This window comes from Stegostoma tigrinum, chromosome 4 (assembly GCF_030684315.1).
Source record: "Stegostoma tigrinum isolate sSteTig4 chromosome 4, sSteTig4.hap1, whole genome shotgun sequence".
In the NCBI taxonomy this organism is placed as follows: domain Eukaryota; kingdom Metazoa; phylum Chordata; class Chondrichthyes; order Orectolobiformes; family Stegostomatidae; genus Stegostoma; species Stegostoma tigrinum.
Window position 1 is genome coordinate 84,009,584 of NC_081357.1, and position 16,494 is coordinate 84,026,077.

The window sequence follows — 16,494 nt, forward strand, 5'->3', positions numbered from 1 at the left end:
AGGTTGGACTGGTTTTGGGATGCAGTGGGTGGGGGGGGAAGAGCTGGGCTGGTTGTGTGGTGCAGTGGGGGGAGGGGACGAACTGGGCTGGTTGAGGGATGCAGTTGGGGAAGGGGAGATTTTGAAACTGGTGAAGTCCACATTGATACCATATGGCTTCAGGGTTCCCAGGCGGAATATGAGTTGCTGTTCCTGCAACCTTCGGGTGGCATCATTGTGGCAGTGCAGGAGGCCCATGACGGACATGTCATCAAGAGAATGGGAGGGGGAGTGGAAATGGTTTGCGACTGGGAGGTGCAGTTGTTTTTTGCGAACTGAGCGGAGGTGTTCTGCAAAGCGGTCCAGTTCCCTCCCCCCATCCCCCTCTCTGATGAAGGGTCTAGGCCCGAAACGTCAGCTTTTGTGCTCCTGAGATGCTGCTTGGCCTGCTGTGTTCATCCAGCCTCACATTTTATTATCTTGGAATCTCCAGCATCTGCAGTTCCCATTATCTCAGTTACTGTGGTAAGTAATGTTTCCTTCATAGGTGATTGCATGGCAGGATAGATATAATCTCAAATGGCACTGCTGCTGAGAAGGTAAAGGAGAAGAGGAGCAGAGCAGTAGTCATTGGGGTCTCCATAGTTAGGGGACAGATAGGAGGTTCTGTGGGGACAAGAGAGACTCACGGTTGGTGTATTGCCTCCCAGGTGCCAGGGTGCGTGATGTCTCTGCTCGTGTTTTTAGGATCCTTAAGGGGGAGGGGGAAGCAACCCCAAGTCGTGGTCCACATAGGCACCAATGACATAGGTAGGAAGAGAAATAGGGATTTAAGGCAGAAATTCAGGAAGCTGGGATGGAAGCTTAGAGCTAGGACGAACAGAGTCTTTGTCTCTGGTTTGCCCGTGCCACATGCTAGTGAGGCGAGGAATAGGGAGAGAGAGGAGTTGAACGCGTGGCGACAGGGATGGTGCAGGAGGGAGGGTTTTGGATTCTTGGATAATTGGGGTTCTTTCTGGGGTAGGTGGGACCTCAACAAGCAGGATGGTCTTCACCTGAACGAGTGGGGTACTGATATCCTGGGGGGGAGATTCGCTAAGGCTATTCGGGTGGGTTTAAACTAATTCAGCAGGGGGATGGGAGCCAAAATTGTAGTTCGAGTATAGAAAAGGTTGAGAGTAGGGAGGTCTGACATAAAGTTTCAGGGACGCAAGATGGCACCGGCAAGCAAGAAGTTGGTGACGCCCCTAGCAAGGAACGATGTGGTGAGTTTTGAGAAAATTTGTAGCTCAGGTTGTAGCTCAACTTCCGGGATGCCAACAAGAAAGATTTCTTAGCAGCATTAGAAACAACACTGAAAGACAACAAACTCACAAAAGAAACCCAGCAAACCATCAGACAGACAGTCGCACCAAAATTAAGCAGGAAAAGGGAAGAAAACACACTCAATACACGAGAAAGGAAAGCCCTAAAAGGACTCAAAAAAGATAAAAACATCGTTATCCTACCCGCAGACAAAGGACGCTTGACAGTCATTTTAAACCGAACAGACTACATTGAGAAAGCGAATGCACTGCTTGCACATACTGACACTTACCAACAGGTGGCGATAGACCCGACCCACAACGAGAGAACCGAATCACAGCCTTACTCAAAAAACTTCAAAAATCTGGAGAATCAAACAAGAGAGACTTCCAAAAATGAAGCCAGATGGATCCAACACACCACGCTTCTACGGACTACCAAAAATTCACAAATCAGGAGCCCCCGCTCAAACCCACAGTCTGGCTATCTGGAACACCAACCTACAGATTAGCCAAGGAACTACACCAAAGACTAAAACACCTAATAGAAGACTCATGCCACTCCATTCGCTCCACCCAAGAATTCCTGAACACCATCAAAGACACCAAGATAGAAGAGGATGAAATAATGATCTCCTTTGACGTAACAGCCCTGTCCACATCCATCAACATCAACCTGGCCAAAGAAACACTGACTACACTATTAGAAGAACCAAAGACACATACACCAGACACCACCAACCTCATCAGTTAGGACAACATCATCAAGCTAGTGGACCTATGCCTTACCACCCACTTCACTTTCAATAACAAAACCTACAGACAAACCAATGGTACACCCATAGGATCGCCGATATCAGGGTTCTTAGCAGAGGCAGTAATGCAGAGACTCGAACAAACAGCTCTGCCAATCATCCAACCCAAACTTTGGGTCCGCTATGTGGATGACACCTTTTGTCATCACTAAACAAAACAAATTAGAGGAAACCTTCAAGACCATCAATAATACCCTTACTGGCATAACATTCACAAAAGAGCAGGAAAACAACAACAAACTGCCATTCCTAGATGTCACAGTAGAGTGAACAGTCATTTGGGAAATTCAAACCAGCGTCTACAGGAAAACAACACATACAGACCAAATACTGAACTACAGGAGCAAGCATCCCAACACCCACAAACGAAGCTGCATTAGAACATTATTCCAACGAGCCACCACACACTGCATCACAGAGGAACTACGCAGAGCAGAAGACAATCACCTATACAGCATATTCAAAAAGAACGGGTACACAATAAACACAGTCCGCCGATTTCTCAGCAACAAACCCAAACAAACAGCCAAAACGGGCCCAGAAACCATAACCACTCACCTCTACATCAAAGACATTTCCGAAATGACTGCCAGACTACTTGTACCTCTTGGTATCATGGTAGCCCACAAACCCACCAACACACTAAACCAGCAGCTAATGAACTTAAATGACCCTATACAGACAACAAGCAAAACGAACGTCATCTACAAAATACCTTGCAAGAACTGTGACAAACACTACATTGGACAAACAGGCAGAAAGCTAGCCACTAGGATACATGAACATCAACTAGCCACAAAACGACATGACCCACTATCACTCGTATCCTTACATACAGATGAGGAAGGACACCACTTTAATTGGGACAACACATCCATCCTAGGACAAGCTAAACAGAGACACGCACAAGAATTCCTAGAAGCATGGCATTCCAACCGGAACTCCATCAACAAACACATTGATTTGGAGCCAATCTACCATCCTCTGAGAAAAAGAACAGGAAATGACATCACCAACCCAAGGAAACCTAAACAGTTAAATAGAAAGTGGGACATAACACCAGCGCTTCATCGGAGGCTTACTGATTATATTACCGAGAATGGTGACGAAAGGTCTGAAAACTAAGCTTCCAGCTCAGCGAGCAAACTCACATCCAGAAGGAGCTATGTACCTGTAACCCTAGATCTCTCTGTTTGGTAACACTCCCCATGGCCCTAAAATTAACTTTGTAACTCCTGTCCTGGTTTGTCTTAGGTGCAACACCTCACGTTTATCTGCACTAAACTCATTGGGCCATTCCTCAGGGCCAGTATGCTGTAGACCAAGATTCCATTGTATTCCTAGATAACCTTCTTCACTTGTCCACTATACCACCAATATTGGCATCATCAGCAAACGCAGTAACCATGGTTCCCATATTCTCATTCAAATTGTTCACCGAAATGACAAACAATAGTGGGCCAACACCTATCCTTGCAGCACACTTGGTCAGAGGCCTCCACTCTGAACAACAACCCTGTACCATCACCCTCAGTTTCTTACCATCAAGCCAGTTTTTTATCCAATTTACCAGCTGTCTGTAGATTCCATATGATGTAATCCTACTAACCAGTCTACCGAGCTAAAGTCCATGTCGATAGTGTGTACCATTGTGGTCTTCATCTATCTTCTTGGTCACCTCTTCAAAAAAATTCAGTCAAATTTGTGGGAAGATTTTCCACATTCAAAGCCATGCTGACTATCCCTTACCAGTCCTTGCCTTTCAAATGCATATAGGCCCCGTCTGTCAGAATCTCTTCCAGCAACTTACCCACCACTGACTTTAGACACACAAGTGTGAATTCCTTGACTTTTCCGTGTGGTCTTTCTTAAATAATGGCACAACAGTAGCCATGTTCCAGTCTTCTGATACCTCACCCATGTCTGTCAGTGATACAAATATCTCCGCGAGGGGCTCCATAATTTCTTCCATAGCTTCCCACAATGTCCTAGGATACACATGACCAGGTACACAGAATATCGAACAATACAGCGCAGAACAGGCCCTTCGGCCGTCTATGTTGTGCCGACCTGTGAACTAATCTAAGCCCCTCCCCTTACACCATCCCATCATTATCCATACGCTTATCCAAGGAATGTCTAAATGCCCTACATGTGGCTGAGTTAACTACTTTGGCAGGCAGGGCGTTCGACGCCCTTACCACTCTGAGTAAAGAACCTGCCTCTGACATCTGTCTTAAATCTATCACCCCTCAATTTGTAGCTATGCCCCCTCATACAAGGTGAAGTCATCATCCTCGGAAAAAGACTCTCACTGCCCACCCTATCTAATCCGCTGATCATCTTGTATGTGTCTGTTAAATCTCCCCACCCCCCTTGCCTCCTCCTCTCCAATGAGAACAGACACAAATCCCTCAGCCTTTCTTCATAGGGCCTTCACTCCAGACCAGGCAACATCCTGGTAAATCTCCTCTGCACCTTTTCCAATGCTTCCACATCCTTCCTTTAATGGGGCGACCAGAACTGCACACAATATTCCAAGTGAGGCTGCGCTAGCGTTTAGTACAATTCCTGCGTGACATCACGGCTCCGGAACTCAATCCCTCTACCAATAAAACCTAACACACCGTAAGCCTTCTTAACAGCACTATCAACCTGGGTGGCAACTTTCAGGAATCTATGAAAATGGACTCCAAGATCCCTCTGCACATCCACACTACCAAGAATCTTTCCATTGAACCGGTATTCTGCCTTCCTATTATTCTTCCCAAAGTGAATCACCTCACGTTTATCTGCATTGAACACCATTTGCCACCTTTCAGCCCAATTCTGCAGTTTATCTAAATCTCCCTACAACCGGCAACATTCTTCCACACTGTCCAAGACTCCACCGACTTTAGTGTCATCTGCAAACTTACTAACCCATCCACCTATGCCTGCGTCCAAGTCATTTATAAAAATGAAAAACAGCAGTGGTCCCAAAACAGATCCTTGAGGTACACCACTAATGACCTAACTCCAGGCTGAATATTTTCCATCAACCACCACTCGTTGCCTTCTTACAGAAAGCCAGTTTCTAACCCAAACTGCTAAATGTCCCTCATTCCCATGCCTCTGTATTTTCTCCAATAGCCTATCATGTGGAACTTTATCAAAGGCTTTACTGAAGCCCGTGTACACCACGTCAACTGCCCTTCCCTCATCCACATGCTTGGTCACCTTCTGAAAAAAACTCAGAGGTTTGTGAGACACGACCTGCCCTTGACAAATCCATGCTGACTATCTCCAATCAAATTGTTGCTTGCTAGATGATTATAAATCCTATCTCTTGTAATCCTTTCCAAAACATTTCCTACGAGAGACGTAAGGCTCACAGGTCTATAATTACCTGGGTCATCTCTACTACCCTTCTTGAACAAAGGCACAACATTTGCAATCCTCCAGTCCTCTGGTACTAAACCTGTAGACAATGAGGACTCAAAGATCAAAGCCAAAGGCTCCGCCACCTCCTCCCTAGCTTCCCAGATAATCCTCGGAAAAATCCCATCCAGCTCAGGGGATTTATCTACCTTCACACCTTCTAGAATTGATAACACCTCCTCCTTACTAACCTTAATCCTTTCAATTCTAGTAGCCCGTAACTCAGTCATCTCGTCTACAATATTCCCCTGTTCCTCAGTGAAAACAGATGAGAAATAATCATTTAGCACCTCTCCAATCTCCACAGGATACACACACAATTTCCCACTTCTGTCTTTGACTGGCCCTATTCCTACCCTAGTCATCCTCTTATTCCTCACATACCTATAGAAAGCTTTAGGGTTCTCCTTTATTCTACCAGCTAATGTCTGCTCATGTCCTCTTCTTAATTCTCTGTTTAAATCCTTCCTAGATAACCTGTAACACTCCATCGCCTCATCTCATCACCACAAAAGCCTCCCTCTTTTGCTTAACAAAAGATACAATTTCTTTAGTAAACACGGTTCCCTTACTTTATCGCTTCCTCCCTGCCTGACAGGGACATACCTATCAAAGACACGCAATATCTGTTCCTTAAACCAGCTCCACATTTTGATCGTCCCCATTCCTTGCATTTTGCTAACCCATTCTGTGCCTCCTAAGTCTTGCCTAATCACATTATAATTGCCCTTCCCCCATCTATAACTGTTGCCCTGTGGCATGTTCCTATCCCTTTCAATCGCTAAAGTAAACATAACCGAATTATGGTCACTCTCTCCAAAGTGCTCACCTACCACTAAATCAAACACCTGACCCGGTTCATTACCAAGTACCAGATCCAGTGTGGCCTCCCTGCTTGTCAGCCATCGACGTACTGAGTCAGGAAACCCTCTTGCACACATTTGACAAAAACTGAGCAATCCGACGTTATAGCAATTCCAGTCAATGTTAGGAAAGTTAAAGTCTCCCATAATGACCACCCTGTTCCTTTCACTCCTGTCCAGAATAATTTTGCCGATCCTCTCCTCCACATCCTTGAAACTTTGCGGAGGACTATAAAAAATTCCCAGCAGTGTTACCTCTCCTGTCCTGTTTCTGACCTCAGCCCATACCACTTTAGTAGAGGAATTCTCATCAAAAGTTCTTTCAGCCACCGTTGTACTGTCCTTGACTAACAGAGCCACACCTCCCCCTCTTTTACCACCTTCCCTGACCTTAATGAAAGATCTAAACCCTTGAACCTGCAACATCCATTCCTGACCCTACTCTATCCATGTCTCCGAAATGGCCACAACATCGAACTCCCAGATACCTATCCATGCTGCCAGCTCACCTACCTTATTCCGGATACTCCTGGCATTAAAGTAGACACACTTCAATCCAGCTTGCTGTCTGCCAGCACACTCCTGTGACAGTGAGATCCTGTAAATGTCCTTCCTATGCTCATCCTCCTGTGTACTAAAACTAAACCTCAGTTCCCCATCCCCCTTTTAAGCTAGTTTAAATCCACCTGAATAGCACTAGCAAATTTCCCACCCAGGATATTTGTGCCCCCCCTGGTTCAAGTGGAAACCGTCCTGTTTGTAGAGGTCCCACCTTCCCCAGAATGAGCCCCAATTGTCCAAGTACCTGAAGCCCTTCCTCCTGCACCATCCCTGCAGCCACGTGTTCAGCTGAAATCTCTCCCTGTTCTTTGCCTCGCCATCACGTGGCACGGGTAACAAACCAGAGATAATCACTCCAAGATAACAAAGTGTGGAGCTGGATGAAAACAGCAGGCCAAGTAGCATCTCAGGAGCACAAAAGCTCACTTTTCGGGCCTAGACCCTTCATCACAGAGAGGTCTAGGTCCGAAACGTCAGCTTTTGTGCTCCTGAGATGCTGCTTGGCCTGCTGTGTTCATCCAGCTCCACACTTTGTTATCTTGGATTCTCTAGCATCTGCAGTTCCCATTATCAGAGATAACCACTCTGTTTGTTCTAGCTCTCAGCTTCCACCCTAGCTCCCTGAAATCGTGTCTGACGCCCCTGTCCCTCTTTCTATCCATGTCGTTGGTGCCATGACTTGGGGCTGGTCACCCTCTCCCTTCAGGACCCCAAAGACACGATCCGAGACACGGACCCTGGCACCTGGGAGGCAACACACCAACCGTAAGTCTCTTTTGTTCCCAGCAAACCTTCTATCAGTCCCTCTAACTATTGAGTCCCCAATTATTAACACTCTCTTCCTATCCCACCTTCCCTTCTGTGCAAGAGGGACAGACTCTGTACCAGTTAAGGTACCAGGGATTTTTCTACCTTTATGGATTTTAAGACCTCCAGCACCACTATTTCAGTAATGTGGACTCCTTTCAAAGCTGTTTGTTACCTTCCATGTCTTTCTCCAAGGTAAATATTGATGAGAAATATTCATTTAGGATTTCACCCATCTCCTGTGGTTCCACACATAGATGATCTCATTGATCTTTAAGGGGCACTGTTCTCTCCCTGGTTATTCTATTGCTCTTAAAATACTTGTAGAATCTTTTTAGATTCTCCTTTACCCTGTCTGCCAAAGCTAGTTCATGTCCCCTTTATGCCCTCCCGATTTCCCTCTTAAGTATACTCCTACTGTCTTTATACTTGGGGGATTCACTTGATCCCAGTTGCCTATACTATTCATATGCCTCCATTTTTTTGACCAGAGCCTCAATATCTGTAGTCATCTTGAGTTCCTTCCTCCTTCAGCCTTGCCCTTCACACTATCAGGAACATACTATCCCTTTCTTACTTTTTGAAATCCTCCCATTTGCCAGACATCCCTTTACCTGTGAACATCTCCCCCCAACTTTGAAAGGTCTTGCCAAATACCAACAAAATTGGCCTTGTCTCAGTTTAGAACTGTAACTTGTGGACCAGACCTTTCCTTTTCTATAACTATTTCAAAACAAACAGAATTATAGTCACTGGTCCCAATGTGCTCCCCTACCATTAGCTCAGTCACCTGCTCTGCCTCATTTCCTAAGAGTTTTCCCCATTCTCTATCTGGCCATCTACATACTCATTGAGAGCTTTCTTGAATACACATAGCAAATTTCTCCCCCTCCGAGCCATTAATACTATGGTCAGTCCCAGCCGATGTTTGTAAAGTTAAAATCCTCTCCAGTTTCAACCCTATTATTCCTACAGCTATCAGTGATCCCCCTATATATTTGTTCTTCAACTTCTTGCTGACTACTGGGGGTGTTGTAGTACAATCCCATCAAGTGATCTCACCCTTCTTATTTCTCAGTTCTACCATACAACGTCAGTGGATGATCCCTCAGGAATATCTAAGTAATGCTGTGATGTTTTCTCTTAACAAAAATGCCATTTCCCCTCGTCTCTTTCCTTACCCTTCTATCCTTCATATAACATCTGTATTCTAGAACATTGAGCCGCTAGTCCTGTCCTCCCCTCTACCATGTTTCTGTAATAGCTATGATATCCTAATCCAATGTTCCCTTCCATGTCTGAGTTCATCTTCCTTCCCTGTCAGGCCTCTTGCAATGTTGTTTAATTCATCAGTCTTCCCTTGTTCTCTGGCGTTACCTTGCTTGCCTTGTCTATTTAACTTGCTCTCTTCAACTTCTGTACCAGCCTCAACCTTCTCGCTTGTCTGATAACTGCTTAGGATTTCACCTCCCTGCCACACTAAACCCTTCCAAGTAGCTCTAGCAAATCTCCACGGCAGGATCTTGGTACCCTTCCAGTTAAGGTGCAACCTGTCCCTTTTGTTCAGGTCACTTCTGCCCCAGAAGGGATCCTAATGATCCAAAAATCTAAACCCCTACCCTCTGCATTGGCTCCTCAGCCACGCATTCATCTGCCCCACCTTCCTATTCCAACTCTCACCAGCACATGGCACTGGGAGTAGTCCAGCAAATACTACCCTTGAGGTCCTGAAATTTGACCTCCTATCAACTTCCTATATTTACTCTGCAGAATCTCATCAGTATTTCTATGTATGGTGTTGGTACAAATGTGTACAGTAACCACTGGCTACTCACTCTCCCCTTTTGAGAATTTGCTGCAGCTGTTCTGAGATACATTGGACCCTGTCACCAGGGTGGCAACACACCGTCCTGGAGACTCACTCGTGGTTACAGAAATGCCTGTCCGTGCCCCTGACTAGAGTGTCCTGTCACAATTTCTCACTTGGATCTTGCTGTACCCTGCTTTACAGCAGAGCCAGTCATGGTCATAGTGATGGAAAGAAAAAGACTTTTCAGTCCAACTCAACCATGCCAATCCAGATATCCCAAATTAATCTAGTCCCATTTGCCAGCATTTGGGCCATATCCCTCTAAACCACTCCTATTCATATATCCATCCAGATATATTTTAAATGTTGTTATTGTACCAGCCTCCACCACTTCCTCTGGCAGCTCACTTGATACATACACCACCCTCTGCTTGGAAAACATTGCCTCTTAGCTCCCTTTTGAGTCTTTCCTCTCTCACCTTAAACCTATGCCCTCTAGTTTTGGATTCACCTACCCTAGGGAAAAGACCTTGACTATTCACCCTGTCCATACCATTCATGATTTTATTAACTTCAGCCTCCAGCACTCCAGGGAAGATAGATCATAGACGATCATAGAATCCCTACAGTGTGGCAATGGCCCTTCAGCCCAACAACACCGACCCTCAGAGCATACCACCTAGACCCATCCCCCTATTACCGAACGAATCTACACATTCCTGAACACTACGGGCAATTTAGCATGGCCACTGCACCTAGCCTGCACAGCTTTGGACTGAGAGAGGAAACCGGAGCACCCAGAGGAAACCCATGCAGACGCGGGGAGAATGTGCAAACTGCATACAGATAGTTGCCTGAGGGCGGAATCGAACCTGGGTCCTTGGCGCTTTGAGGCAGCAGTGCTAACTAGTGAGCCACCGTGCCACTCCACAATAATCCCAGCCTATTCAGCCTGTCTCTATAGCTCAAACCTGGCAACGTCCTTGTAAATATTTTCTGACCCTTTTTAAGTTTCACAAATCTTGCCTATAGCCAAGAGACCAGAATTGAATGCAGTATTCCAAAAGTGGCATAACCAATGCCCTTTATAGCCTCAACATGACCTCCCAACTTGTATACTCAATGCACTGACCAGTGTGGAAACAGGCTATTCAGCCCAATAAGTCCACACAGACACCCCCTCCTTATCCCTGCAGTTCCTGCTAATCCACCTACCCTACACATCCCTGGATAATTTTAGCATCGCCAATCCACGTAATCTGCACATCTTCGGCATGTGGGAGGAAACTGGAGCATCTAGAGGAAACCCATGTGGACACGGGGAATATGTAAACTCCACACAGATAGTCGCCCGAAGCTGGATTCAAACCTGGGTCTCTGGCATTGTGAGGCAGCAGTGCTAACCACTGAGCCACTGTGCTATCCTAACTGCCCTCTATACCTGCAACTCAGCTTAAAAAGCAACTGTGAACCTACACCCCAAAGTTTTTTTCTTTAGCAAACACTCCAGGACCTTCGCATTAAATGTATAAATCCTACACTGATTTGCTGTACCAAAATGCAGCACTGCACATTTATCTAAATTGAACTTCATCTGCCGCTCCTCAGCCCATTTGCCCAACTGAACCAGGTCGTGTTGTACTCCGAGGTAACCATCTTTATTGTCCACTACACCTTCAATTTTAGTGTCGCTTGCAAACTTACTAACCCCCTATATTCACAGCTGAATTGTTTATATAAATAACAAAAAGCAGCAGACCCAGCATCACTCCATGCAGCACACTGCTGACCATGGGCCTCTGGTCCAAAAAAAAGCCTTCCCCACCACCCTCAGTCTCCTACCTTTGAGCCAATTCTGTATCAAAATGGCGAGTTCTCCCTGTATTCCATGTGATCTGAAGTTCATAACGAATCTACCATGTGAAAACTTGTTAAATGCCTTACTGAAGTCGATGTAGACAGCCCCCATTGCTGTGCCTTTATCGATCTTCTTCGTTACTTCTTCAAAACACACAATCATGTTAGTGGGACCCAATATCCCACGTACAAAGCCATTTTGACTATTTGTAATCAGTTCTTGTCTTTCCAAATACATGTAAATCCTGTCCCTCAGAATCCCCTTCAACAACATACCCACAGTTGACAACAGGCTCACCAGGCTGTAGTTTCCTGGCTTTTCCTTACCATCTTTCTTAAATGATGGCACAACGTTAGCCAATCTCCAGTCGTCCAGCTCACCCCTGGCTGTCAGTGATAGAAATATCTGAGCAAGGAGCCCAGCAATCACTCACCTCCCTTCCAGCAAAGTTCTCGGGTACACCTGATCAGCTCCCAGGGATATAGCCACCTTTATGTATTTTAAAACATCTGGCACCACCTCCTCTGTAATATGGACACATTTCAAGATATCAGTATTTATTTCCCCAAGTTCTGTAGCATCCATGTCCTTCTCCACAGTAAACACTGATTTAATATCTCACCCATCTCCTGTGATTCCATGCTTGGTGGCCTTGTTGATCTTTAAGGGACCCTGTTTGCCCTTGAAGTATTTATAGAACCTCTTTGGATTCTCCTTAACCCTACTTGCTGAAGGTATTTCATGTCCCCTTCCTGCCCTCACGATTTCCCGCTTGAGTATACTCCTACTGCCCTTATGTTCTTCTTGGGATTCACTCAATCCCAGCTGTTTTATACCTGCCAAATGCTTCCTTTTTCTTGACCAGAACCTCAATTTCTCTAATCATTCAGCATTCCCTACACCTACCAACCTTGCCCTTCATACTAACAGGAACGTACTATCTCTGGACTTACATTACTTCATTTTTGAAGGCTTCCCACATCCCAGCATCCATTTCCCTGCAAATGTCTGTCCCCAATCAACTTTTGAAAGTAATTATCTAATACCGTCAAAATCAGCCTTCTTCCAATTTAGAGCTTTAACTTCTAGATCAGGTCTGTCCTTTCCCATAGCTATTTTAAAATGGATATAATTATGATCACTGACCTCAAAATACTCACCCACTGACACCTCTGTTACTTGCCCTGTCTTGTTTCCCACAGGGAGGTCAGGTTTTGCCCCTTCTCTACTCGGGCCATTTACATATTGATTGAGAAAGTTTTCTCGAACGCACTTAGCAAATTTCTCCCCTTCCAAGCCCTTAATACTATAGGCAGTCCCCTGTCTATGTTTGGAAAGTTAAAATCCCTATTATTATCACCCTAGCATTCTTACGGATAACTCAGATCTCCTTACAAATTTGCTTCTCAATTTCCGGCTGACTCCTGGTGGGGGCATCTATAATACAAACACAATAAGGTGATCATCCCTTTCTTATTCAGTTCCACGTAAATAATTTAATTAGATGTACTCTACAGAATCTCCTATCTACAGCCAACCAAAATGCCACTCCCCTCTTCTTGTGCCCCCTTTCTATCCATCCTATAGCATCTATGTCTTGGAACATTAAGCTGCTGGTCCTATCCATCCCTGACCCATGTTTCTGTAATAGCTGTGATATCCCAGTCTCAGGTTCCACCCATGTCCTGAGTTCATTTGCCTTACCTGTCAGATCTCTTGTATTGAAATGAATACAGTTTAATTTATCAGTCCTTCCTCATTCTTTGCTTTGCTCTTACCTGCCTTGACTGTTTGGCTTGCTGCTTTTCTCAACTGCATCAACCTTGGTGCCAAAGACGTGGCTCTTGCTGCTGTTTTCCTCCGAGCAGGTATCCCCCCAGTTTCTGCCAAAATGGTGTGGCACAACCTGTCTTAATGCAACCAAAACAAAATGTTTGCTGGCTATAAACTTTGATCAATTACTGTCTCTGAAAGCAAAGTCCAGGCTGTAGTTCTCATAGAGCTTAGAATTTTCACAACGTGCCCTTGGAACAAAGTGTGGTCCAACCGTCCATTAATTGAATTTTGAATGTCTTTCATTATGATTGATGCTGAAATAATACATCAGTCTGTCAGCTTTTTTTAACTATTGTAAATCCGCATGAGCCGTAATTTGAATTCTGGGAAGCATCCTGTAATATTCTGTGTCCATGTTAGAGATAGATTAGTCATCTTTACAAAATGTACATACTATAATTACACATTTGCAACACTGCGAACAGACTGTTGGAAAGACTTTTGTTTTCATTTGTTATTCCAACTTTAAGATGCCCCATCATGCACAAGTATATTTTTATTTGCCAGTAAAAACAAGTTCAGTTTAAAATGGCATGATTCCAGGAATTAATGACCTAGGATGTTCCACTTGGACCAGAGCACCCGTTGCCCAAAATTCTGTATGTTATTTCAACATAGCCTTCCCAAATTATCTGATTTTATTTAGCTTGTGCATTTCAGATCAACGTCAGTGTCGAGCTAAAGCACTGATTTTGGGGTTAACCACGCTTGATTGCACATATAGTCATGAACTGGAACAGTGCTGTCAACAGAAAAGGACATTCCAAATGATATTTAGTGATAAATCTATCTCCTTCAAAGTGGAATATATTAAATTTTCAATTGTAAAAGCAAAGGCCAGATGTCATATTTGGCACACATTACCCACAAATAAGAGAGTTGCTCAGATTTTGTGTAGTTGTGAGAGGTAACAAGTTACTGTTTAAATATTTGACACAAGTAAAATTTGTTTTCAGGATAAAGTGTATAATTGTTTGAGCTTTAGAGAAGTTGATATATTAGTGTCAACCTTTGATAGTCAGTGTTATTATGGAGTAAGACTTTCTTCCCTTCTTCCCCCGATGGTTCCATCTTTATTTGGAATTCAGTTTTTAAAGTTTGTGTTTTTAGTAAATATTTTCCAACTTGGAACTAACAAGAGTGTTTTTATCAACACACAGATTATTCACTTCCTGTTTCACAGTTTCATTTGCAGTTGGGTCTTACTGATGCATCAGTGTAGTCTTGGAGTTTACTGCACATAGCACTTTCAGTTAATCTAGCACTAACCAGTTGGGCTATTCTAAGTAAAAGCTTGGGCAAGTGCTCCTCCTCAAAGATGCACTGTCTGTTCAAACAAAAACAGATTGTCTGCAGCCTGCATTTAAATTTTCTCCTGTAGTGTTGATGCAAATATGTATTTACAATATTGCAAGGTCATTTTTTTTTATGAATGGCATGTTATGTATACCAAATGACCTTTACTGTCTAAACAAAAATAATTTGTTTAATGTATTGTTCATAATCCATTGGAAAGAAAATAATGATTGCCTAAACACTTGTAAACAGCTGAGGTACCACTCAAGTATTATGATAATCACACAAGTATTGTGATACCCTCTCACTCTGATCTTAGTAAGTAGGCACAATAAGCCATTCAGCCCTTCAGGCCTCTTCCGTCATTCAATAAGATGATGTCTGATCTGATTTTAACCTTAACTCAACGTTGCTGCATCCCCCCGATAATCCTCAATCCCCTCAATAACTAAGAATCTGTCCAACTCTGCCTTAAAAAATTTGAAAATTCAGCATCCATTTCCTTTGAGAAAGAGAATTCCAAAGATTCAACCCTTTGAGAGACTTTCTTTTCCTCATCTCTGCCTTAAATGGACAACCTCATATTTGTAAAATATGACCCTTAGCCCACCTGTATTTGTGAAGTCACCTCAGTATCGTGTATATTTCAATTTGGAAATAGAATTGTATAGATAAATTCCTTAAGATGACATCTTGTAATCCCATGATGAGCATATAGTTATTTTAATTAACCTGTTCAAACATCATGTATGCCTCACAGTCAAGTGAGACTTGAACCAGATCTTCTGGCCTGGTGGTCACTGGACCACAAGTCTCTATACTGAGCAAATGTACTGTTGAACATAGAACATTTCAGCACAGTACAGGTCCTTCGGCCCTTGATGATGTGCCGACCTGTCATACCGATCTGAAGCCCATCTAACCTACACTATTCCATATACGTCCATATGCTTGTCCAATGACGACTTAAATGTACTTAAAGTTGGCGAATCTACTACCGTTGCAGGCAAAGCGTTCCATTCCCTTACTACTCTCTGAGTAAAGAAACTACCTCTGACATCTGTCTTATATCTTTCACCCCTTAATTTAAAGCTATGCCCCCTCGTGCTCACCGTCACCATCCCAGGAAAAGGGCTCTCCCTATCTAACCCTCTGATTATTTTATATGTCTCAATTAAGTCACCTCTCAACCTTCTCTCTAACGAAAACAGCCTCAAGTCCCTCAGCCTTTCCTCGTAAGACCTTCCCTCCATGCTAGGCAACATCCTAGTAAAACTCCTCTGCACCCTTTCCAAAGCTTCCACATCCTTCTTATAATGCAGTGACCAGAACTGTACGCAATACTCCAAGTGCGGCCGCACCAGAGTTTTGTACAGCTGCAGCATAACCTCATGGTTCTGGAATTCGATCCCTCTATTAATAAAAGCTAAAACACTGTATGCCTTCTTAACAGCCCTGTCAACCTGCATGGCAATTTTCAAGGATCTGTGTACATGGACACCGAGGATCTCTCTGCTCATCTACACTACCAAGAATCTTACCATTAGCCCAGTACTTTGCCTTCTGGTTACTCCTACCAAAGTGCATCACCTCACACTTGTCTGCATTAAACTCCATTTGCCACCTCTCAGCCCAGCTCTGCAGCTTATCTATGTCTGTCTGTAACCTACAACGTCCTTCGTCACTATCCACAACTCCACCAACCTTAGTGTCGTCTGCAAACTTACTAACCCATTAGTATCGTCTGCAAATTTACTAACCCATTAGTGTTCTACTTTCTATGCAACATGATCTACTTCAGATTACACCAGAAATTGTGCTTAGTATAGAAGTACTTTTCCTCAATTTCCCCTTAATTGCATATTACGAAAATGAACCTGCACGAACAATTTTTTTTCCAAGTTTTTAAAAATTTACTTTTAAAAATATCACTTGAATTGGTTAG

General features: G+C 43.9%; 1 protein-coding gene across 1 annotated transcript in view; it reads left to right on the top strand.

Moving 5' to 3' along the window:
- Positions 1–1,193: 1,193 nt before the first annotated feature.
- The window catches only part of LOC132206018 (protein FAM135A-like), a 57,556-nt gene continuing 42,255 nt past the window's right edge, over positions 1,194–16,494 (top strand). Inside the window, exon 1 of the mRNA XM_059645704.1 lies at positions 1,194–1,244. Coding sequence (XP_059501687.1) covers positions 1,194–1,244 — 51 coding nt within the window. The remainder of the gene's footprint in view (positions 1,245–16,494) is intronic.